General features: G+C 33.7%; 9 protein-coding genes across 17 annotated transcripts in view; 6 read left to right on the top strand and 3 right to left on the bottom strand.

Moving 5' to 3' along the window:
- Positions 1 to 938: 938 nt before the first annotated feature.
- LOC123003944 lies at positions 939 to 3,819 on the bottom strand. Of its 5 annotated transcripts, none has more exons than XM_044397016.1 (6): positions 3,574 to 3,819; positions 2,450 to 2,540; positions 2,109 to 2,321; positions 1,841 to 2,059; positions 1,659 to 1,784; positions 941 to 1,609 (listed from the first exon to the last, which is right to left on the bottom strand). In XM_044397016.1, the coding sequence occupies exons 2-6, from the start codon at positions 2,512 to 2,514 to the stop codon at positions 1,399 to 1,401; spliced, it is 834 nt and encodes a 277-aa protein (XP_044252951.1). In that variant the 5' UTR covers positions 2,515 to 2,540; positions 3,574 to 3,819; the 3' UTR covers positions 941 to 1,398. The 5 variants fall into 5 exon arrangements, with proteins under 5 accessions (XP_044252953.1, XP_044252951.1, XP_044252950.1 ...); XM_044397015.1 differs by having other exon boundaries at positions 2,450 to 2,589; XM_044397014.1 differs by having other exon boundaries at positions 2,450 to 2,605.
- Positions 3,495 to 8,016, top strand: LOC123003943 (integrator complex subunit 9). Its single transcript, XM_044397013.1, has 8 exons — positions 3,495 to 3,849; positions 3,900 to 4,091; positions 4,137 to 4,541; positions 4,591 to 5,151; positions 5,993 to 6,095; positions 6,971 to 7,368; positions 7,414 to 7,563; positions 7,611 to 8,016. The coding sequence occupies exons 1-8, from the start codon at positions 3,841 to 3,843 to the stop codon at positions 7,728 to 7,730; spliced, it is 1,938 nt and encodes a 645-aa protein (XP_044252948.1). The 5' UTR covers positions 3,495 to 3,840; the 3' UTR covers positions 7,731 to 8,016.
- LOC123003945 lies at positions 7,754 to 9,634 on the bottom strand. Its single transcript, XM_044397020.1, has 5 exons — positions 9,485 to 9,634; positions 9,291 to 9,433; positions 9,066 to 9,240; positions 8,820 to 9,009; positions 7,754 to 8,774 (listed from the first exon to the last, which is right to left on the bottom strand). The coding sequence occupies exons 2-5, from the start codon at positions 9,334 to 9,336 to the stop codon at positions 8,457 to 8,459; spliced, it is 729 nt and encodes a 242-aa protein (XP_044252955.1). The 5' UTR covers positions 9,337 to 9,433; positions 9,485 to 9,634; the 3' UTR covers positions 7,754 to 8,456.
- Positions 9,635 to 10,008: 374 nt separating this feature from the next.
- LOC123016185 (replication factor C subunit 3) lies at positions 10,009 to 11,237 on the top strand. Its single transcript, XM_044416419.1, has one exon. It carries the CDS (start codon positions 10,113 to 10,115, stop codon positions 11,175 to 11,177), a length of 1,065 nt encoding a protein of 354 aa, XP_044272354.1. The 5' UTR covers positions 10,009 to 10,112; the 3' UTR covers positions 11,178 to 11,237.
- A 60-nt stretch (positions 11,238 to 11,297) lies between these two features.
- Positions 11,298 to 12,600, top strand: LOC123016186 (SPRY domain-containing SOCS box protein 3). The gene is made up of 4 exons (XM_044416420.1): positions 11,298 to 11,730; positions 11,817 to 12,045; positions 12,095 to 12,319; positions 12,370 to 12,600. Exons 1-4 carry the CDS (start codon positions 11,434 to 11,436, stop codon positions 12,582 to 12,584), a joined length of 966 nt encoding a protein of 321 aa, XP_044272355.1. The 5' UTR covers positions 11,298 to 11,433; the 3' UTR covers positions 12,585 to 12,600.
- Positions 12,601 to 12,646: 46 nt separating this feature from the next.
- Positions 12,647 to 13,621, bottom strand: LOC123016187 (acyl carrier protein, mitochondrial). Of its 2 annotated transcripts, none has more exons than XM_044416421.1 (3): positions 13,385 to 13,621; positions 13,021 to 13,137; positions 12,647 to 12,940 (listed from the first exon to the last, which is right to left on the bottom strand). In XM_044416421.1, the coding sequence occupies exons 1-3, from the start codon at positions 13,538 to 13,540 to the stop codon at positions 12,761 to 12,763; spliced, it is 453 nt and encodes a 150-aa protein (XP_044272356.1). In that variant the 5' UTR covers positions 13,541 to 13,621; the 3' UTR covers positions 12,647 to 12,760. The 2 variants fall into 2 exon arrangements, with proteins under 2 accessions (XP_044272356.1, XP_044272357.1); XM_044416422.1 differs by lacking the exon at positions 13,021 to 13,137 and adding an exon at positions 13,167 to 13,274.
- A 218-nt stretch (positions 13,622 to 13,839) lies between these two features.
- LOC123003873 (SWI/SNF-related matrix-associated actin-dependent regulator of chromatin subfamily A containing DEAD/H box 1 homolog) lies at positions 13,840 to 17,802 on the top strand. 2 transcript variants are annotated; one of them, XM_044396907.1, is made up of 11 exons: positions 13,840 to 13,932; positions 14,411 to 14,619; positions 14,672 to 14,879; positions 15,232 to 15,670; positions 15,722 to 15,915; positions 15,966 to 16,104; positions 16,157 to 16,292; positions 16,341 to 16,691; positions 16,746 to 16,973; positions 17,022 to 17,520; positions 17,579 to 17,802. In XM_044396907.1, exons 2-11 carry the CDS (start codon positions 14,542 to 14,544, stop codon positions 17,686 to 17,688), a joined length of 2,382 nt encoding a protein of 793 aa, XP_044252842.1. In that variant the 5' UTR covers positions 13,840 to 13,932; positions 14,411 to 14,541; the 3' UTR covers positions 17,689 to 17,802. The 2 variants fall into 2 exon arrangements, with proteins under 2 accessions (XP_044252842.1, XP_044252841.1); XM_044396906.1 differs by lacking the exon at positions 13,840 to 13,932 and adding an exon at positions 14,150 to 14,359.
- A 75-nt stretch (positions 17,803 to 17,877) lies between these two features.
- LOC123003874 (putative inorganic phosphate cotransporter) lies at positions 17,878 to 21,863 on the top strand. 2 transcript variants are annotated; one of them, XM_044396910.1, is made up of 9 exons: positions 17,878 to 18,002; positions 18,053 to 18,206; positions 18,259 to 18,470; positions 18,519 to 18,755; positions 18,806 to 18,893; positions 19,859 to 20,073; positions 20,156 to 20,450; positions 20,497 to 20,738; positions 20,798 to 21,863. In XM_044396910.1, exons 2-9 carry the CDS (start codon positions 18,116 to 18,118, stop codon positions 20,933 to 20,935), a joined length of 1,518 nt encoding a protein of 505 aa, XP_044252845.1. In that variant the 5' UTR covers positions 17,878 to 18,002; positions 18,053 to 18,115; the 3' UTR covers positions 20,936 to 21,863. The 2 variants fall into 2 exon arrangements, with proteins under 2 accessions (XP_044252845.1, XP_044252844.1); XM_044396909.1 differs by having other exon boundaries at positions 17,896 to 18,206.
- Positions 21,864 to 22,569: 706 nt separating this feature from the next.
- LOC123004350 (replication factor C subunit 5-like) overlaps positions 22,570 to 23,358 on the top strand; it is a 29,876-nt gene continuing 29,087 nt past the window's right edge. For both annotated transcript variants that reach the window (XM_044397577.1, XM_044397580.1), the window contains exons 1-4: positions 22,570 to 22,844; positions 22,900 to 22,964; positions 23,013 to 23,140; positions 23,193 to 23,355. In XM_044397577.1, the coding sequence (XP_044253512.1) occupies positions 22,810 to 22,844; positions 22,900 to 22,964; positions 23,013 to 23,140; positions 23,193 to 23,355 (391 nt within the window). In that variant the 5' untranslated portion in view covers positions 22,570 to 22,809. The remainder of the gene's footprint in view (positions 22,845 to 22,899; positions 22,965 to 23,012; positions 23,141 to 23,192; positions 23,356 to 23,358) is intronic.

Raw genomic sequence — 23,358 nt, forward strand, 5'->3', positions numbered from 1 at the left:
TGTTTATAACTACAAACCTCCCCACGTAAAAAATTGGATAATTAGTGACAATATCTGAAATGATTTCTTCTATTTGATAATTTCTTATTACAGTTTTTCGGTGTAACTTTTGTGCCAAAATCAAAAGTCTTTCTACCTCTATTAAAATCAAATCACACCACCATATTAAAACAACGGTACCGCCCTAAAATAAAGTAGGTATCTCGTGTATTTATAAAAAAAAACAATTACCGTAGTCAGAATTAAAAAACAGGCATTAGAGACAATGACTTCATCATATTCATTTTTCTCATACAAAAATCCACTTTCAAAACTGTCATCAAAGTAATTAAGAATCTGTAAACTTGTATATACAATTATTAAAAGAAAAGGCCATCCAAACACTTCGTTGAAATGCTCTGTAGTAACTTTTAACAAACGAAGAGTATTTTTAATTCTTTTAATTTGATAGTCGTTTACATTGGACAACAAAATGGTCACACTTTTGTACCCTTGTAGTATAATATCAAGAACAACATAGAGTAGATACTGGTAGTAAAACAACATGTATGACTGAATCATTTCTATACCATACTGCTTGAAAAATTCGAATCCCATTACATCAGTCCATGCATATGCGTCGTAAATAGAAACAATCCAAAAAATAACAAAAGTGATAACAAAACTCGTATAATGATTGTTGGGAACAAACAAAGTTGAAAGTTTTGTTAATTCTTTGTTGGTGCGAATCCAAGTTTTTCGTTTCCAAAATGATGCAACAATAATTATTAAACAATTAAAAATAAACAATGTCGCGTCCATTAAAACAGCGATTATAAGTTTGATGTGAATAAGACTCATGTAGTCCGATTTCTTGTAAAATGTCGCTAGTGCAACATTTAATGAAAGAAACAGTAAAATCACACTAGGAGCCAACATGTTTTTTGATTTGATAGGTGCGATTATCAGAATTTTGCCCAGTTTTAGTAAAATTAATAATAATTGTGGCATTTTGCACTACTCAAATCAACGAACACAAGAATAAGTATTTTTTTATTTCATTATTTTAATTTAATTGTTACAAATTATTTAATTATTGTAAGTACAATTAATTAAAAAGGGGGAATTTCCAATTTACTCTTGACACCTAACATATTAAAGTTTATCGATTGATACAGTTATTAAAAACTAATTACTCATTGACTGTTTTGTGGAGTTAAGGGAGGGTCACTATCATTACAACAGAGTAATTTTCGGTTTCGATATACCGGGTGTTCCAGGCAGGCTTGGATATAGGAGATTAACATGAGAAATTAGTTTTTATTTTTTTCCGCCTGCAGGAGTAAGAGAAATTAAAATCTGGTTAATGGAGCTTGTAGTGCTCGAAAAGAACTATCTTATCGACATTTTTGTCGATTCTCACTTCAAGTTATTGTCTTCCAGATGTTGTAAAAGTGTCTTAACTCGTGTTCTTAATCGTCGGTTTTGTTGCTGTAAAGTCCTAATTTGTTTGCTCTGAAGTATTATTCTTGATTTGGCCAAACGCCAATTTCTTTTTGCTTTCCTTGGTGTGATGTTCATGTCATCTATTAAACAATCACCCACATATCTAACATACTTCTTTTTTTTTCTAAAAATTATAATATTAATTATGTTTTGCAATCCCTTTTTAAACATACCCGCACTTAACATTGCTCAAATTCGGAACGTGCGCCTTTTTTTCCGACTCAAGTGACTCAGTGGTGGAACTAACAATGCTATGTGCGGGTTTTCTTCTTTTTCGAAGTAACTGTTGATCAAGGCTTCTAAAATTTGACATATCTTTATACATCTGTAAGCATGTAAAAAATGTTCACATTACCTTTCCTTAAGAAGGCCCATATGCTCACTACTAAGTTCTTCATCAGCAACGGATTCTGTGGCCGACTTTGTTGCCGAAGATGAGGATAGTGGTACTGCCAATGGAGATGAAGATAGTGATACTGCCAATGGAGAGGCTGCTGTTTCTTCTTTGCAATGTGTAATTAGCACAACTTCCTTTACTGTTTTTGCTGATACTTCTGATGATATTTCACTTGAACTATTATTCTTTTTTTACTTTGCAAATTCATTTTTAACAAAGTTCTTACCTTGTTCTAACGGAGTCAAATTCAGGGTCTTTACTAGCTGAAGGCATATTCCGTGGCCGCGTGTTCTTCTTTAAAACACGTCGACCCAAAGGCCGGATAAGAAAACTGTTTGGGTCAAAATGGTCTGAACAAAGATAAATGTTTCTTGTAAAAACTGGTGGTATTTCGAGATTTTCAAACCACTTCACCCTTTCGGTGTGATCACTTGGAAATCTACAACCATATCGTCAGAGTTACAATATAAAAAAATATTCAATGTAATATCGGACTAGAATACGTTACGACACCACTGGTGTGAATACAAATTTTGGTTAACACGTGTTCGACAGTTTCTTACTTACCGATGATAAGACCTTGTGCATAATTTTTCCTGTATCCTTCGACACAACAAACAAATTTTACCCATTCTCGGTTAAATTTTCAATTTTTCACCTGCACATGTTGACATCACAACAAATTGAACAGAGTATGCCCGGTCTATCTAATATAAATAAAGTCTGTTTTTTTTTAATGGAAATTACCAAGTCAAAATTTTGGTTAGAAAAATTGGTAGCAGCTTGTCTCCATAGTCACAAATTTTGTTTGCTTTTTGTTTTTGTCCCCAAAAATTTTGTTAAAAAATTATGGTTATATTTTCAAATTGAGATGTTGTCAAAATTTTGATTTTCATTAATGTTGTGTCCCTGTTTGCTCTTTGAAAGCGCTATAATTGAAGAACTAAAGACAGACATCATTACCTAAGGTCTAAAGACCGAATTCAGTGCTAACAATTTTGATAGAAACACACCGCAAGTAAGTACAATGTTGTGGACAAAAAAGAGGTTCTTGCTACAAAAACTTTAATGAAAAAGGATGTGTATACAGAAAAAAGTTATTTAGCGAAAGATACAAGTAGGTATTATGATGATTGGCAATAAATTTTGTGTAATTTATTAAAATGAGCTCAAAGTTGATGCAATTTATAAATTCTTCTTCAGCTTTAGTTTCAAAATTGTTACTTTTTTAACTCGTTTCTCTCAAAAACGATGCACAAGACATTAATTTAATTGCGTTCTTTCCGATTCATGTTTATTTTGTATTCTTGTCAATTTCTTGCTAAAAATTGAGAATGTTTAGCAAACCTGCATTACAAATTGCGTCTACATTTTAACGGGCCCTTTTTCTAACTTCCTGCTTGCGAACTATTCGTTTTCAAATTTCTAAAAACTGTTAGCGGTACCAAGTTTGTTTCTTTTTTGGTGTTTCGTCTCTAAATTTTCTTAGACGATTTTTTGTGTTGACGTTTAATGACATTGTTTTCAAATTAATTCAAAAAACCGGAACTGCCAACTTCCTATATTAAAATTACCATGAATGCATTTACAAGGATGCCAACGTTAAGACTGTTTGGCATTTCCATTTAAAAAAAACGACTTTAGATATATCTAATATATAATAGATAATTTGTTTGTTACCACGAACCAACCTAGATAAATTGTTTCAGAAACCGACCCTAAATGCGCCAGTGGTCGACCAGTTAACTTAATTTTCGTTTTTTGCCTCACTCTGTATAACAAGGGCATAACAATTTGAAACGGGTCTTAGGTTTTAGGCACACGGTTTTCTTTTTAAGTCTTCCTCTTATTCTTTGTTTTAAGTACACACAACTTTGAACACACTTTCACACACTTTGACAGAAGAGGTTATGTTTTATTGTTGTCGGCTTGAATTTTAGGTTATAAACATATTAAAAATGAAATTAGTGAGTTATTTCATTACATATTTACAATAAATTAATCTTGTTTGTTTTAGTACTGTTTAAGTAACGATCCGAATAAACCATGCCATATTCTTACTTTCAAAGAAATAACTTTAATGTTAGACTGTGGACTTTCAATGCAATCAGTATTAAATTTTCTTCCTTTATCATTTGTTGCTTCGAGTAAATTATCAAATTTACCCAATTGGATGCCAAATGATGTCTCTGATTCAGATTTGGAAGGAGTAAGTTGAGATTTACTTATTTCTAAACTAAAATGAAAATTCCAGGAATTGAAAGAGAATGGGGACCGCATTTTTGTGGATTCACCTCCGGAATTTTGCCCCCCTTTAAACAAATTAATTGATTTTGCACAAGTTGACGTTATATTAATTTCAAATTATTTGTGTATGATGGCACTACCATTTATCACAGAAGGGACAGGGTTTCAAGGTAGAGTGTATGCAACCGAACCCACACTTCAAATTGGAAGATTACTACTAGAAGAGCTCGTTAACTATATTGACCAATGCCCGAAAGCAAACTTTGCAACACAGTGGAAAAATCTTATTCATAAACTGCCTTATCCATTGAGCGATTCTTTTAAGCCAAAATCCTGGAAACAGCTTTACAACATGAATGACGTTAATGCAAGTTTATCAAGGATACAGATGGTTGGATACAACGAGAAAATTGTAAGTTTCAATTCAACCCTAAAATAATTAATTAAATACTTTTTCCTAGGATGTTTACGGGGCTTTGAAAGTGATGCCTTCCAGTTCTGGCTTTTGCTTGGGCTCCTCTAACTGGATCATCACCTCTGACCACGAAAAGATAGTTTATTTGAGTGGATCCAGCACCTTAACCACCCATCCTCGACCCATGGACCATCATTCTCTCAAAAACGCTGATGTTTTAATTATGACTGATCTAACACAAACTCCCATCAGTAACCCTGACTCAATGTTAGGTGTTTTATGTGTTGTTGTTGGACTCACACTACGTGGAGGTGGAAATGTTTTAATCCCTTGCTATCCTACAGGAGTTGTTTATGATTTATTTGAGTGCTTATCTGGGAAAATGCAAGATTTGGGTGTTTCCAATTGCCCAATGTTTTTCGTATCTCCAGTGGCTGACACGAGTTTAGCTTACTCAAATATTTTAGCAGAGTGGCTTTCTTCAGTTAAACAGAACAAAGTTTATGTGACTGAAGAACCGTTTCCTCATGGGCTTTTGGTCAAAAACAATAAATTGAAACATTTTAAACATGTTTATTCGGACGGATTCAGCACGGATTTCCAGGAGGTTGGTATATTTTAACAAAATGGGACGGCAAAGAAACATGTGTTTGCAATAATTAAATTGACGTAATTTATTAAGTTAAGTTAATGGATAAAAAATTTCAAAATTTATAGATGTAATATTAAAACATAGTTTTGATTGTTTTAAAATTATCTAATTATAAAATTATACTCTATTGTTCAATTACTAACAACTATCTATACAAAGAATTTTGCAAAAAAAAATGTAAATAACTCAGCATTTTCACAACAGAAATCTCAAGGCAGACAAAAGTTGGGGAAAACTGTTGATTGTTATTTATAATAAAAAAATGAGAACGGTCCCGGGAAACTGTAAGAAAACTCAAATAACTCTTGTAATTTAATTTAAAAATTTAAGAAAGAGAAAGATCACATTATCAGTGGACGAAAAAAATATTTATATTTCCAGATTTGAAGAAAATTTCAGTCTGTGGCTTGAAACGAAATTATTTTAAAAAATTATGGAAAAGGATACTCAAATACTGTGCCCTAGGTACATTTTTTTTGTCGTTTTGTGGTTATACTTTTTTAAAGTTGAAAAACAGCCATAAACATTTGAAAATTACTCAATATTATCAATAGTAATATCCCGAGTACAAGCCAAATTGTCGATACTTTTGTCAAAATTAGAATCAATTATGGTTTATGTACCAAGACGAAAAATTGTATTTGGACCTTGTATGTATTACTGATGTATTTTTTTGTTTTTAGATTTTTTTACGCGAATCATTGACTAAATAATTAAAAAATTTAAAGGTTTTTAAAATACTGACCCATTTTTCTACTCATAAATAATATATATAAGAATATAATATTTTTTTTAGCCTTGTGTTGTATTTTGTGGCCACCCTTCTCTAAGGTTTGGTGACGTGGTACGTTTTATAGAATTGTGGGGCAATAATCCAAGAAATTGCATCGTTTTCACAGGTAATTTTGATAATGTTATTTTTATTTCTTAACTACATTAATATACCCGGTGATTCATTAATATACCCGGTGATTCTAAATGACTATGATTTTTATCTCAAGTTGGAGTAAAATTTAAACCACCGCCTCCTTAATCAAATGTATCAATATCCCGCCTGGGCATTTCGTAAAAAATGCATTGGAGCAGTGATTCCGATTTTTTCTTAGTTACGGGGGTTACTAAGGAAAAACTGAATGAGTTTTAATTATTAACGAAAAATAACGCAATTAATAAAAGCTGGGAAGGAAGGATACAACAAAACAAGATACGCCAGAGAGAATTGATATTATGAGGTTGCACCCTTTAAGCTAAAAAACTGGATTTGTCAAAAATTTTCTCCAGATTAAAGCGCCAACGGGGAATCAGTTGAACTCAAAAAATGCCCAGGCGAGAAAAGGATTATTTCTATGGAGACGGCGATGATTTTAACTCTTAGTTTCGCAACCTGACTCAAATACAAACGTCAAAGTTTTATAGGCAATTGTGATTGAAACATTCTAATATAACAAATTATACAATAATAATAATCAGTGTTGCCAATAGATATTTTTGTTACAAACACTTATTTACTTGGCAATTTAGATCCAGCGTCAAGTAGTTTTTTAAATAAAATATAACAGGTTTTATCGACTTGTGTTGTTTCTAGTGACCTAATAGCTACAACATATTTTGTCATGTTTTTATTTTAATCATTGTTTTTCTACTTTATCAACAAACTGTTTTTAATCAATAAAAAGGGCTCATACTTATATTTGAGAAACATTGAGATAGAAACATGTTTAATTTTTTTTTATCTTTTGACATTAAAAGTTGCTGAAAACGTTATATATTTTAGAACCGGACTTTGACTACACTGAAGCCTTAGCCCCATACCAGCCCTTACAAATGAAAGTAGCCCATTGTGCTATCGACACTTCGCTTAATTTCACCCAAGCCAATAAACTGATCAGAGATTTAAAACCAAACACACTTGTGGTCCCCGAATGTTACACTCAGCCTCCAGTTTCCGCCCCAAACCTCACAGATTACGTCATTGAAAATAATCACGATCGTACTTTAATTCCATACAAATGGGGCGAAGTAATTAATTTACCACTAAAAAGGAAACATAGTCAAATTTTCATTGAAACTGGAGTTGCACAGAAAATTGTCCCAGTGGAAGTCAAACCAGGGATTAGTTTGTCGAGCATTACGGGGACTTTGAATATTAAAGACAACGTCCATAGCATACAGGTAAAAAAAAATGAGAAAAAAAGTTAGTTGATTGTTTTTTTCAAGGATTTGTCGTCCAATGTTAACAAAGCAAGTAAACATGTTAAGTATGAATGGGGAAGTTTAAATGTCACTGATTTTTTGCAAAAGTTAAGTCAAGAGGGTATTAGTGAACCGAAAGTGGAATCGCATGGGAATGTTGTTGTTATACACTTGGTAAGTCGAATAATGAATTATTAACTAATTACAATCTTGAATTAAAGCAAGAAGAAGATGCTTTAATCCAGTTAGAGGACAATAGTACTCACGTGGTTTGCAGCAGTGATGAAAATTTAAGGACAAAGCTACGCAGTATTGTCATGCAGTGTTTAAAGAAGTTTTAGTTAAATAAGTTGTCAAATAAGGCGTTTAAACAATTTATTACATTGAATATTGTTTTTCACATGTATATAATATGTATGCAGAAATAGATAAAGATGAAAATTTCTGTATTCAATATTTGCAGTATATTTTCGTTCCAAAATATTCTGCACCTCATCAAATACTAAATATACAATTGTAAATTGTACAACAGCTTACAAGATAGGTAATATAGTAAAAAGTCATAAATATAGTATATTTTACAGACATGTATACATGGTGGAAGAAAGAAATACACACTTTACCTTTTGATTGTCTTAAAAAAAAGTAATTACAAATATATCAAAAACTACACACGAGAGTAACTTATGAAAATTTTACTTAGTGTATATATTAAATAATACAGGCACATTTTTGATATTTCTGGATAAAGTAAAACACATGGAATGCTTAATAAAATTATTTAAATAATTCACAGCTTTCATCATAAAGTATGTACAAAATTGACTGATAAAAGACAGCCAAATCACATTTCTTGAACATTGTTAAGGTCTGTCTAGACAACGTATTTTAAGCAAATTCACCCTGCCTGGTCATACAAATGAGAACTTTTGAAATATTCAGTGGTTTATTACAGTAGGTAACAATAAAGGGCATAGCAGTATAACCGTTGAGTTTTTTTATGGATGTACTGCTATCGGAATCTGAGAAAATCGAACAAAACGTGAATAAACCTTGCCTTGGCAACATTATGTGACCGCTTTCTCGTACGAAGGCGGCGGGGAATCCCGGATAATCTGCACGGATTCGGTATCATTTTGCGAAGGCAACATGATGGCAATATGGTACGGGGGTGGCGGCAATTCAGCAGCAGCGGGCGGCATGAGCGAGCTTGGCACTTGGTTGTGGGTATCCTCCTGGTCAGTAACGGGGGCTACGGCCACGTTTTCCTCTTGTGGAGCGTTTGCAGTTGCTGTGATTGCCTCGTACAGCGAGACTAAACCTCCGATTATCAAAATTATTACCAAAAGGGAACAGAAAGCGAACGCTTCCATTCCAATGTTGACCTGAAATGGTTTTTTGAGACGTAATTTTCAAATAGTGAAATTTACCCCGTGAAAGTAATATTTGGCACCAGCTAGAAAAAATGTTACTATTGCGAAAAAAACCCAGACGCCACATTTGAATTTTGCCGTCGGAGTGCCGTGTCTGCGAGGGGTGGGGGTGTGGATTTGGCCCGTTGTTATTATTTCCAAAGACCTCCCCATCTGGCTGTTATTGCGGACGCTGGTGGCAGCCCCACTGAGAATTTTCGTGTTAGAATTGTACTCACAGTGGTGCAAATTGCTGTTTTATACTTATAATGGACAGACGGCTGGCAGTGAAGAGGCGCTCTGGAATGGTACCCCGAAGACCTCGCATATCTCAAACCACTATTGGCCACACTCTCAATAGACTGGAATCGATGTACTGGAGTTACCATCGGTTTAGGATAAAAGCCGCCACACATAAATCTCTGACTACGGCCGTACCCTTACAACAAAATTCATACAGTTGTCTAATTTTCACAAATTTAGCCTCACCAGAGAACCCACATCCTTGACTACGTTTGTCAATCCAAAAATGCATGTGTATAACACACACTGTCCTTAATTAATTATTTGCTCGACGAATTTAACAATTTTTAACATCATCTTGTTGAAAACACAATCAATAAGTTGGAAGCCTAAAAATAACAATAACAACCCGGCTTAGTTTGCCAAACTATTTGTTTTACCCAAACAAGTTGGTACTCATTTTTAACAGGGCAAAAATGGAACACATCATTACATTATACTACAAACACTGCAGTTTCACACGACATTATTTGTGTTCACCTTTAAAACAGCAGTCCCAGCGTTTAGTTCCTTCTCCCATAAAGTCATTAACGCGACGCTAACACTGGTTTGGAAGTGCTGAGCGACGCCAGGCGTCGCGTGGGCGCATCTGCGCCCTGTGAGAGTCGATGGTCATAGTTTTTCTAATATTATTATTTCTGTAACTGTATAAGAAGTGTTAAAAAAAATTGACTGAGACAAATACCAAAAAATCTCAATATTCATAATTTACTCTTAGCTTGTCTTAATTTAGAATTTTTTTCAATTAAAATAATTTGTGGCTTATTTTTAACGTAATTTTACTTATTACTTTTGTAAAATAGTTTTTGTCATTGTTTTATGATTTTTAAATTTGAGTAAATTTAAAACAACCAATCAGGAGCAGACGTCAAGTGTTGATATTCGCTTCAATGGACGTTATCGGTTTTTAACAGCATCAAGCTGTCAAAAGTCAAACTACCCAACTGTCAACTTTTGGCGCCATCAAAGTAATTTTTGTGTTTAAAAGCAAAAAAATAACAGTCAAAAATGTTGTGGGCCGATAAATACCGTCCTAAGGATTTTTCGTCTCTCAATTACCACAAACAACAAGCTCTCGATTTGAAAAACCTGACCAAGGATGGTGACTTTCCCCACTTGCTGGTTTATGGCCCCCTTGGAGCTGGGAAAAAAACTCGAATTATGTGTCTTCTTCGTGAACTGTACGGGCCAGGTGTGGACCGTTTGAAGGTTGAGGTTATGAATTTCACCACACCGTCAAATAAAAAGCTGGAAATTAGTACAGTTGGAAGTAATTACCACATTGAAGTAAATCCTTCAGATGTGGGCATTTATGATCGTGTTGTTATCATGGATGTCATCAAAAACGTTGCTCAAAGCCAACAACTCAACGCAAACACTCAAAGAGAATTTAAAGTTATTTTGCTAACTGATGTTGATAAGTTAACTAAGGATGCCCAGCATGCTCTTCGAAGGACAATGGAGAAATACATAGCGAATTGTAGGATTATTCTTTGTACCACATCAATTTCCAGAGTGATTCCCGCTATAAGATCAAGATGTTTATGTATAAGAGTTCCAGCTCCAACTATTGAAGACATAACATCGATTTTAACAAACGTGACCTCCAAAGAATCACTGGTATTACCTCCAGAACTCGCAAAACGAATCGCTGAGACATCAAACCGAAACCTCCGACGTGCTTTACTCATGTGTGAGGCTTGCAAAGTCCAAAATCAGAAATTAATAGCAAATCAAAAAGTTCAAGAACCTGATTGGCAAGTTTTCATCAGGAATATTGGCAGTAAGATTTTCAAGGAACAAAAAATTGCTAGTTTGGCCAGAATAAGGGAAAACTTATATGAATTAATTATTTTTGGAATTCCGTCTGAAATTATTTTCAAGACTTTATTAAAAGAAATATTAATAAATTGTGATATGGATCTTGGAAGAGAGATTGTGGAACAGGCGGCTTTGTATGAACATCGCATGGCACAAGGGAATAAAGAAATCTTTCATTTGGAAGCTTTTATTGCCAAGTGCATGTGTTTGCACCAAACTATGATGCAAGAGCTCATAGCAGGTGAATTTTAGATTTAAGTACAATACTTTTTTATGATAATAAAGTTAATAAAGTGTATTTGGAAATTAAAAGCCGCTTTAATTCAAATTTTTGGTATTTTTTTGCTTGTATGGGTGGCAGCTCGTAACAATGCTACCAATAGTACCAATCACATTCAAGACCAAGATGGTGGCATTTGCAACTTGGGAAGATGTAAATAAAGTTTATTTTGCATTTGATGCATCGAAGAATTGAAAGTTCTCGTATTTAAGTTATATACCAAGTTCAATGGATCCCAATAGGATAAAGTTTTGTTATTTAAACCCATATTGTTCCGTAAAGTGCATTAATAATCTGGCAGATGGTAAACTGCAATGTGACTGTGCAGATTCTGGAATTTATAACTGGATTTGGGAAAAGCAAGACGACACGTGTGCCTTATTGTCAAAAAATAACCGGGAAGTTACCTTTCATCCTGTATACAGTTCGGGGACAGCAGCCTTGAGAGGCAGTCAACCCTTTGAAAAAAACATGCATCATTTTTGGGAGATGAAAATGTTATCAAATTTGTATGGAACAGATGTTGTAAGTTGATGATGACATCAAAGAATATTTTGCATCAGAAGTGATAATGTTGATCTATGACTTTCAATTTCACAATCGATTTACAGATGGTAGGAGTAGGGACTTCAGAGATAACATTAGCTGACTGGCGATACCGGTTTTTCAGTTTATTAGGATTCGATAAACAATCTTGGGGTTATTCTTACAATGGACTGGTACAACATGATAACGTTACTAGATGTTACGGATCAAAATTTGGGCTAGGGAGTTTAATTGGAGTGCATTTGGACATGTATAATGGCACACTGGAATATTATTTCAACAGGAAACCTTTAGGTTATTGAATTGTGATTGAAATTGATCGGTTTTAAATGTTTTTTTCAAGGAGTTGCATTCCAAGGGCTGAAATCATACAAACTGTACCCAATGATAAGTTCAACAGCAGCACAATCAGCAATGAAAATGACTTGTGCTATTTCGGTTGAATCATCATTACAACTTACTTGCCTTCAGTGTATTATTAAAGATCCGGAATTGTATAAACAGTTTAAGAGCATACCTGGCTTAGCTAAGATCTATGAACATAAATTTTTCTGGATGCTTCCTAAAGGTAGGTTACCAATTTAACAATGAAAATCAACCTTTATAAAAAAAATTTAGACTATGATGATTCTAAACGCAAGGCTAAAGAGAATATGTGGTCATCAAAAAGAAGAAAAATGTTGATACCAATCAAATGGCCTAGATGTCAAGATTCTGAACAAAAAACGCTCAAGATCTCGTTGCATTTTACCAACTTTAATAGTGATTCAGAGAGTAGCTGTGATATGAATTATGATGGTTCTGGAGAAGCATCAACTTCAAAGGAAGTTTAATAAAGTTTAAATCAAATTAAGTTTTTTATTCACTTAGGGATTGTAAATTATAGTTTGAAGGCTTAAAATTTACGCTTTATTAACAAATGAAATTACATTATGGAGGTTCAATTTTGGCATAACAATGCCAAAACATAAACACAACATTAAGCCTTATCTACTGTTTTATTACAAACCTATTCATAAATGTCTTCTTTGTCTGCAACATACCTAACAATATCTGCAGGTTTTAGTAGTTTCTCAGCATCTCCATCCGGAATTTCGAACCCAAATTCGTCCTCCATCGCCATGATCACCTCCACATGATCCAAAGAATCAAGCCCCAAATCGTTGATGAAATGTGAATCTAGCGTGAGCTGAAATAAGGCAAGAATCAATGACATGTCCGTCAAAGTCAATTTCAGAGACTGTGCCACAAAGTGCAAAATTACCGTACCTTGTCTGGATTGACTTTATCGTACAATTTTAATACCAACAGGACGCGGTCTGTGATTAGTTTTAAAGTCAACGGTGGCTTGGAACTGTAACATCGCTCAAGTGGCAATACCAGTCTCTGAAATAGAAAAGTACATTATGCAGTACCTTGTCAGCAGTTACTTTATCATAAGAAGCGCAAACTTTCAACACTCTCTGTTTTATTTCCTCTTCAGTCGGTTTCGTTTGAATTACTTCAGGAGAGTAGAAACGTATCTAATAAAGTAAGGTTAAGAGTTATGTAATCACAAAAAATCGCACTTTTTTCTATTAAATCACCCTAATTGAATGAAAATAAAACTATTAAACGAAAAAATGAAACGTACCTGACTAATTGGTGCAAATACTGTGTTGCTGCTAATTGGGGGCTGCTCATAATTTTTGTGTTTATTCGCAATGACAGTCAATGGCCTAATTGAAACTGTTCGTAAATAACTCGAATTTCGAGATAAAACACGAATGGTTTTTATCAATCCAGACATTTTTCCAAATATTTTTATCCAAAATCTCGGCCAAAATGTCAATTTACACCGACTGGAGTGGAGGAAACACACAACGCCATCTACATCCGGTTGATTGTCAAATGTTCGAAAACCGCGAAACTACAAATGTGTTTAGGGTGTTTAGGTTAACGTAAAAAGGTTCATTGCATTCTGTTGTCTAAAATAATTACAAAAAAGTATAAAAGTAGTTAGTTTATTAGCCCCAAAAAATAACATGTGTGTTTGGCTATAAATAAAAATAAGTGTGTAAATAATAAGTGTGCTTTGGATTAAACTTTATGTCTCATTGTTTTAAGGAAGACGCTACACAAGAAACTTATTTTTTTCAACAGCAAGGCTTATTTATCACAACTGCTTGTATAAATTTAATGGTAAGTCACACTTTATATTTTTCTGCTTGTTGATCATAACATTTAAAAATGTAAATATTTTGCGTAACCTCGTTTTTTGTGTGTAATACATTATTAATGAATTAACGTGATGGAAATCGTATTGTAAAATTTAGCAAATGGGTTAGTTTCAAAATATTTGCGCGAATGTTTCTACTTTTACTTCATTGCTGCCACCTGTGAAACAGAATTAATCCCATTATTCTCATTCTTCCACCATCAACTGTCAAAAGTGTGTGGTGCTTGTAGCTGTACATTTTTCTAGTTTTTTACTATTATTTCGTTATTTATAAAATTGTAACTGACGAAATGTCAGGGAACGGCAGCCCCACGTTATTAAATTTGCGAGATTATCGAATACAAAAAAAGACATTAGGTCACCACAGTAACAACGGTGCAATTAGCTCTGGTAAGAGACCAAGTACATATCAATTAATGAACGGTAAAACATTGTTTTCAGCACCTAATGGAGCTGTAAGACGCCGAATTATTGCATTCTCCGATTCTGATTCCGACTGTGATAGTTCTGGAACAAATTCTCAACCTGCACAAACTCCAAAGCAAAATATTATAATACCAAATTCGAGAAACATGAAAAATCCGTCTGTTTTAGAAAAAGAGAACCAGATGAAGTATTTAATGTCGTCATTCCCGAATGTTGATGCTATGGTAAATCTCAAATGAAATTAGTTTTTTTAAACAAGAGTTTTTTTTTATGTAGGTTATCCATGATGTGTTATCTCGTCATGGGTTTAAAGTAGACGAAGCGGCGTCAGAATTAGCAAGATGTCACGCTGTTGAGTTTAATTCCCAAGGTTATGCAAAATGGAAGGAAGAAAATGTTTTGAATAATGCAGGAAGTCAGACGAAAATTACTGTTAAGAGAAAACCATCTCCTGATAGCGCGCCTTACAACAAAAGGAAAAAATGTAATTAGTATTTAATTTCAATCATTATGTTTGCGATCTACCATAAAGCCAGAAAAAAAAATTATTACATTATCAGAATGTTTCATCACTTTTTGTTAGAAACTTATTTACAACTACTGTTTTTTGGGTTTGTTCAATTTTATTATCTTATTTGTTTTTAATATTTTATGTTCTATCTTGTATTCTCAGTTACTTTCTCATTTTTTTTACTGTATCTTTTTTCTTCAAAAAGGATTATCTTATATTTTAAAAGGCAAAGGAATTTGAGAAAGAAATTTTTATTTAAGATTATTTTATTTCTTGAAACAAAAATTTTTTACTTGTTTTGGTAGATTGAAATTTCTCGTTGCAGTTAAACGTCGGAAGTCAGATGACGACACAGACGACAGCACTGGCAGCAATCAAGATTTCAAAGATCGACGTGTGTTTGACAGTGATGAAGATTCGGATGTTGAGATTAGTGATGAATTAACTGGTGACAAGAAGAAAGTTTTTGAATTTATGCAGACAGCAACTGAAGGAGAACTTCAATTGATGAGTTTTTGTTCGAAGAAAAAAGCAGAAGCTATAATAGATGCAAGACCGTTCACAGGATGGGTGGATCTAGTACAGAAATTGAGCAACAATAAAAACCTAAACACGGATTTACTAAATGCGGCACAACAAGTACTTATGACTCGGAATAATATTAGACATTTGATGAAAAAATGTACAAATTTGGCCCAACAAATGGAAAAGGCGGTGGCTGCCGGAGCTGGAGTTAAGGCACAACCGAGGATTTTATCAGTTTCGTGAGTTTGCTTTAAATTAACTAAAATTGTGGTTTATCAATGGAATTACAGATTGCGTTTGACTAATTATCAAATGGTTGGACTTAATTGGTTGGCAGTACTGCATGCACAACGAGTAAATGGGATTTTGGCTGACGAGATGGGTTTAGGAAAAACTGTACAAGTAATTGCTTTTTTAGCCTATTTGAAAGAGACTTGCCAAGCGCAAAATACTCATCTTGTTGTTGTGCCCTCATCGACATTAGGTCACTTCATTTGTATTCTAAACAAAGGAAATTAAATGTTTGATTTGTAGACAATTGGAGGTCTGAATTTGCTCGCTGGTGTCCAGAATTACGAGTGTTTATGTATTACGGGAGTACAGAGGAGAGAAGATTGTTCAGAATTGATTTTGCCAAAGGAATTTTGGCTGATTTTGATGTTATTTTAACAACGTTAGTATATTATTAACAAGGATTTTGTAAAAATGTGCAATTATTTTTTTAGTTATTCTTTGGTCGGGAATAGTCCAGAAGAACGGAAGATGTTTCGCGTCACACCCATGCATTACGTAATTTTTGATGAGGCCCACATGCTAAAAAATATGAACACACAACGTTACGAAAATCTGATCAGAATAAACGTAATAATTATTATTTGAAAAATTAACAAATGTCAACAACTTTTTTAGGCGAAACACCGGATATTGCTGACTGGCACTCCACTTCAAAATAATTTGCTTGAATTAATGTCATTGTTAATTTTTGTAATGCCAAAAATGTTTGCTGAGAAAACTGAAGATCTGAAAAGTCTTTTCCAAAAAACTTCTAAATCTAAACAAACCGACGATTCGTTACCACCTTTCGAGAGAGAACAGATTGAACAAGCAAAACGTATCATGAAACCGTTTGTTTTGAGACGATTAAAATGTGACGTTTTACAAGATCTTCCAAAAAAAATTGACCATGTTATAAAGGTGCCAATGGCACCAACACAAAAAGAACAGTATGAAGCTTTAGTTGCTTCGTACCAAAATGCAACGGTAATTAGACTACTTAGAAAATCACTGTGCTTATTTTTCCATTGTATTCTCCAGGTTGAAGAAGAAAATTCATATAATGGGATGAGTATAATGACAGATTTGAGGAAATTAAGCAATCATCCATTGCTCTTAAGATATCATTACGACGAACATCAAATTAAAGAAATGGCGAAACTTTTAGTCAGAGATCCAACATATAAAGACACGGTAGAAGAATACATTGTTCAGGATTTGTTGTTCATGTCTGATTTTGAAATCAACAACTTGACAAAAATCCACAGAGTACATCAACTTTTAACTTGAATTATCTCAAATAATAATTTTTTTCAGTGTTTGGAACGTTACATGCTTCCAGATAACTTGATTCTGACATCAGGTAAATTTTTGTATTTGGACAAGATTCTTGCGGAGCTGAAACAAACTGGACATAGAGTTCTCATATTTAGTCAGTATGTAATCATGTTGAATGTAATGGAACACTATCTTAAAATACGCAAGCACAAGTATTTGAGAATGGACGGGAGCACTCCAGTTAGTGACCGACAAGAACTTGTTGATGAATATATGGAAGACAATAGCATTTTTATTTTCTTACTATCAACAAGAGCTGGAGGTCTTGGTATTAATCTCACTTCTGCTGATACTGTAATTATTCACGATATTGATTTCAATCCTTATAACGATAAACAAGCTGAGGATAGATGTCATAGGATGGGACAGACTCGACCTGTCACTGTTTACAGATTAATTTCTCAGGGTACAATAGAGGAGGGAATGTTGGAAATGAATAAAGAAAAGTTGAAATTGGAAAGACAGATAACGACTGAAGGTAATTCATTTATCTTTAATTTAATGAGTAATCAAATGAGTAATATATTTTGTTACAGAAACAGATAATCCTGATGTCAAAAGTGTGGTGAGATTACTTTCTTCAGCCTTGGGAATAGACAGTTCAAAAGCCAATGCGTTTGTGTCTCCTACAAAAAAGAAGACGTGAACGATTGTCATTTAGAATTATTATTTTAGGTTTTCTTGTTACATTAATACTTGTAACAGATCTGCATTTGTAATGTTAGACTGTGTTAATCAACAATAAACATATTTTCTTTAATTTTGTTGCATATTTCAATTTTTGATTAGAGGCAGCAGGTGTCAGTTTACGTCAGTGTTGCCAACATTCGACAGGTGATAGTAACAAGTAACAGCTGATAACCGAGTGTGGGAAGTTGTAAATACAAATTTTAAAAATTATCGTTACTTATCATTGGTTTTTATTATTTATTTAATGTCACACAATCAGTATTAATCGTCGTATACGCATTACATTACTGTGTTATTCCGCTTTGTATGACTCATTGTAGTAAGAAGAGTCGAGCTGTGTGAGCCGTTTTTGGGATTGTGTTCATTGATTTACTTAAAAAACCATGTTTGCAATTAGAAATGAAGATTTTGAAAGTGATTCCGATAGTAACTTTGAAGATGAAGATGAATTAACACGTATAATCCCACCTGAAGGTATCTTAGACAAAGGAACAATGTATAGTCACTCACAACGCCCCATTTTTAGTGGAAGACACCAGAGAATGTATGAAAGCACGACATATCTTAGGAATCCTTGGTTTTCTAGGTTTTGCAAATGTGTATGCGATGCGTGTTAACTTATCTGTGGCCATTGTGGCTATGGTGAACAACACAGCAATACCACAACCCTCTACTAATAGCAACATTTACGATCACTGTGTGGCCCCAAACGCCACAAACTCAACACAACCAAACACAGTGAGTTTGTCAATTGAAATGCACAGTTGTTTCACAGTTTACTTGCAGTCTGATGGAGAATTTGCGTGGGATGAAGCCACTCAGGGTATTGTTTTAGGCTCGTTTTTTTATGGGTATGTCCTTACCCAAGTACCTGGTGGCCGTTTGGCTGAGTTGTTTGGTGGGAAATTGGTGTATGGTGTGGGAGTTTTAATGACTGCAGTTTTCACTTTACTTAGTCCCATTGCAGCAAGGATTAATTTCCCACTTTTTATTATTGTTCGTGTTTTGGAGGGCATGGGCGAAGTAATTGTTACATTTTGTTGATGCGGTTTTTCTTAAATGAGGATTTTTAGGGAGTCACGTTTCCGTCAATGCATGCAATGTTGGCAAGGTGGATTCCTCCCCTGGAAAGGAGTAAATTTGCAGCCTATGTTTATGCAGGTAACAATTACAAATAACGTAATTAATGCACTTTTTCCGGTGATCGTTTGTTTACAAATACGTATCATTAGTTCATTAATGAATCATTTTAAAGAAATCATACAGTGTTAGAGAGAAAGATGCCCACAAATTGTCAAAATAATTAATAAGATTTTCATTAATTTTTAAATAATGATGATGAAAAGTTGTGCTTTACTAAAATCTTGTTTTTACACTTTTTACAGATGACACCGCTTTTCCCTTATTATTACAATAATTTTAAATGGATCAAATCAAATTGAAATTAATTTAATACCTATCAAATTGATACATATTTTGTTATATATTATATTATCTTTTTAATTCAAATGTACGTATTTTTTAATCGGAAGTGTTGCCAAATCTTCACTAAAATGTTAGTCAGAAAATGGACAAAATTTTAGAAGCTTTAAAAATATTAAGTACAAAAATGTCTTTTTTAATGGTACGAGGGGTAATCTAATGATTCTAAATACCATTCGAGTGATTGTACAGTTCTTTTATTGAATCATGTTATATAAATAAAAAGTTCGTATAGCACGCACGAAAAATTTTACATTTATTAATATTTTCAGAAAAAAATAATTAAATAAAAAATACTTTCCTCAGTTTACAATCTTTTGATGTTTCTAAAAAGCACTCGAAACTTTTAATTTCAGTCATTCATGTCACTTTAACCAATAAAAACATAAGTATAGTGGGGAGTTTTTTATTTAATTGTTGCGAGAATTATTTGAAGTATTATTATAATTATAGATATTATCATATTGACATTGAAACATCAAAAAACAATCATCAATGATGATGAAAAGTTGTGCTTTACTAAAATCTTATTTTTACACTTTTTACAGATGTCACCGCTTTTCCTGATTGCAATAATTTTAAATGGAATAAATCAAATTGAAATTAATTTAATACCTATCAAATTGATACATATTTTGTTATAGGAGCCAATTTTGGAACCGTCATATCACTTCCCCTATCTGGTTGGCTCTGTTCACTAGAATTAGACGGCGGTTGGCCATTGTGCTTCTATTTATTCGGTTTTTTGGGTATAATATGGTTCGTATTTTGGTGCTTTCTTATCTACGACTCACCTTCGACCCATCCGAGGATAAATCCACAAGAGAGAGCTTTTATTCTAGCCAGTATCGGCCCTCAAGTACGTAAAATTGTCTATGATTTATATGGGCTTTACTTTGGTCTATGTTATGGACTCATTTTAAGAAAAAAATTCTTGTTAGGATGAAGATGACAGGGCTGCCATCCCATGGCTTAAAATGCTAACTTGCGTCCCACTTTGGGCCATCTTAATCACCCAGTGTGGCCAGTCGTGGGCCTTTTACACCCAACTGACCGAACTGCCTACTTACATGAGTCAAATTCTCCATTTTGACATTCAAGCAAACGCACTTTTATCAGCAATTCCATATCTGACAAGTTGGTGGTGCGGGATTCTCATCAGTATCATAGCCGATTGGTTGCTGAGTCGAGGATATTTGTCTCTCTCTACTTCGTATAAAGTTTTTAACTCTTTAGGTAAATTGTGCGGAAAACTAATGATTTGCTGGAAGTTTATTTTTAGCTTCAATTGTCCCATCGTTGGGTCTTTTGGGAGTAGCGTATGTTGGATGTGATAGAGTAGCAGTGCAGTTACTTTTGGCCCTTCCGGGGGCTCTTGCTGGCGCTGTTTACGCCGGTAATCAGATGAACCACATAGCTCTCAGTCCGAAATATGCCGGCACTATGTATGGGATTACGAATGCTGCATCGAATATGTGCGGATTTCTGGCTCCTTATGTCATTGGTGTAATTATCGAGGGACGGGTAAGTTATTAGGCGATTGATTTTTATTAAAATTTGTCTTTTGGGTTTATTTACATTAGGAAACACTGGGTCAGTGGAGATTGGTGTTTTATCTAGCCGCTGGTATTAATATGGGAGCAAATTTATTTTATATAGCGTTCGCAAGTGCAAGGGAACAACCGTGGTCAAGATCACAAAGACTGAGTACCATCAACTGACAGGCGCTTTATTTAGCAATGCTTGTTGATGCTTAGATCAAGATTTTTTTATACCAATACATGGTTAAACTTCTGCTTAATTTAAAAGTAAATTATTAAGCAGAAGTTTAGTGGCGCTAAATAGTTAAGTATTGAAAAAAATGTGATTCCCTAGAATTATTATCGTATCAACAAGAAATTACTCCTTAGGATTTAGGGATATTAGTGAATAGGTTGCCCTAAATTTGGTTGGGTTGGTTTGTGGTGACAAACAAAAGATTTTGTAACTAGTGTCAAAAATTTAGGTTAAATCACCTGTCAGCTTGTAGAGATAACTCAATTGATAGTTGACAGCAGGTTGACAGAAAACGTCAATCGTCAACAACAAGGGGTAACCAACCCTAGACATTCAAAATTACTTCTAAAAATTCTAGTCGCCAACAACAAGAAAAACGTAATTTTCCTAAAAATTCAAATCCTAGGTGGTAACTTCTTGATGACAAATCTTTATCTGATTTAATTTTGTGTACTAGGTGCAATGAACATTAAAAATATTTCAATTTGTTCCTTTACCTTATTATAGAATGTATACAAATGTTTTCAAATACATCTATTTACGGAAAACAATTATTAAATGTTATATCGTTAAAATTTAATTTTGAAGAATCATTTAGAATGAAAATTTATGTTATTTAATTGTGTACTTTCTATAATCATGGTATAATTAAATGTGATAAAGCCTTATCTCACTTTATTTTAATTTATTGTTTTAATTTCTTAGCCAATGTAAATGTTTACAACAACCCTGTATGAACAATTTTACGCTCTTTCAATCTAGATAATATCAACTACAAACGGCCGAACTACACTTTTGTTGAAAGTTTTTATTTTCATATTAAAATTGTATATAAATTTTATTGTAAAATATATTTTTTCTATTTACCACAGACTCGTAATTTGTTTAACTTTTCTTTGAATAAAGATTTTTCCCGGAGTCAAACATTCAAGTTGGTATTAATTTGAAGTGGCATTTTGTCATAAATCGATGCACACGTTAGCGATGTTTTATTTTGGGAAAAAAATGAAATATTTTCAGTTTGTTGCAAGTAAGCAAAGACTTTTTACGTTTTTAGTGCTACCGTGCGATCAAATAAAAAATAAATTAGAGTAGGCGTCGATTGAATTCTACAGTTGGCAACACATTGGCTGGAAATCTGAGCTAGAAATTTTCCACACAAACTCAAAGTGCAAATGACCATCCACCGTTTCCCTCTTGTACAGCAATAAAAAATGTCTGCTCTAAAGTGAACATTATTTCACTCAAAAGGAATAAAACGCAAACTAGTCAAAGTTTCCGCTGACATTTGATGTCAAAAATCAGGATTGCCATCTGAAGGACTTTAATCACCGCCTACTCTAATTTATTATTTTTTTGATCGCACGGTATTTTTGAAAAAATTAATTATTATGTTTTGATTGGTTGTTGAGATGTATCAGTCTGGCCAACTCTAGAGAATTTCCTAAGATTTCAACTTTTTCTGAAAAAAGGGATTTTTCAGCTACAAAAAATTACAGTTTTACGCAAATTTGGACTAAGATGCAACTAATTAATAGCACAAAATTTTAATTAATAGAAAAAGTCATGGTTGGCGACACCGACAAGCAATTATCTGTCAGATTTTGGCGCCTTCACAATTTACATTTTTCACGTTCATTTCTTTTTGTGCTTATTTTCCGATTGGAGTAACTATAATACTTGCAAAATGAACACTTGGTGTAATGAAAAGTGAAAATTATTTTAAATGTTTGCCTAAATACTCAATTCCGTATACTTAGATAAAAGTGAGGTTAAGTGCTTTTGTTTGTGTTAAGATTTTTGTTATAAGAAAATAAAAATGGTTAAGAACGAGACACGCGTTAACCTACCTTGGTAAGTCCAATTTGTTTATTTTTTCCTCACGATTTCAATCTATTTTGCACAAAAGGATAGAAAAATACCGCCCCAGCCGTCTGGATGATTTGGTGTCTCACGACGATATTATAAAAACCAGTAAGTCCTACTAATTGTTCACACTTTCGTTTCATTATTCTCTTTTAGTTGGCAAATTTATTAGAGAGGATCAAGTCCCTCACTTGCTGTTTTATGGCCCTCCAGGAACTGGGAAAACAAGTACTATTCTGGCTTGTGCTCGACAACTTTACACACCAGCACAATTTTCCTCAATGGTAAATTGTACATACAATACAGTATGGGAAAATAAAAATCACAATTTTGAAGGTTTTGGAATTGAATGCTTCTGATGACCGAGGTATTGGTATTGTTCGAGGACAAATTCTCACATTTGCAAGCACAAGGACAATCTTCAAGTCTGGTTTCAAGCTAATCATTTTAGATGAAGCAGATGCCATGACCATGGATGCTCAAAATGCCCTAAGAAGAAGTA

This window comes from Tribolium madens, unplaced genomic scaffold, assembly GCF_015345945.1.
Source record: "Tribolium madens isolate multiple individuals breed KSU strain unplaced genomic scaffold, Tmad_KSU_1.1 Scaffold_1;HRSCAF=32;Tcas5.2_LG8, whole genome shotgun sequence".
Taxonomy (NCBI): Eukaryota; Metazoa; Arthropoda; class Insecta; order Coleoptera; family Tenebrionidae; genus Tribolium; species Tribolium madens.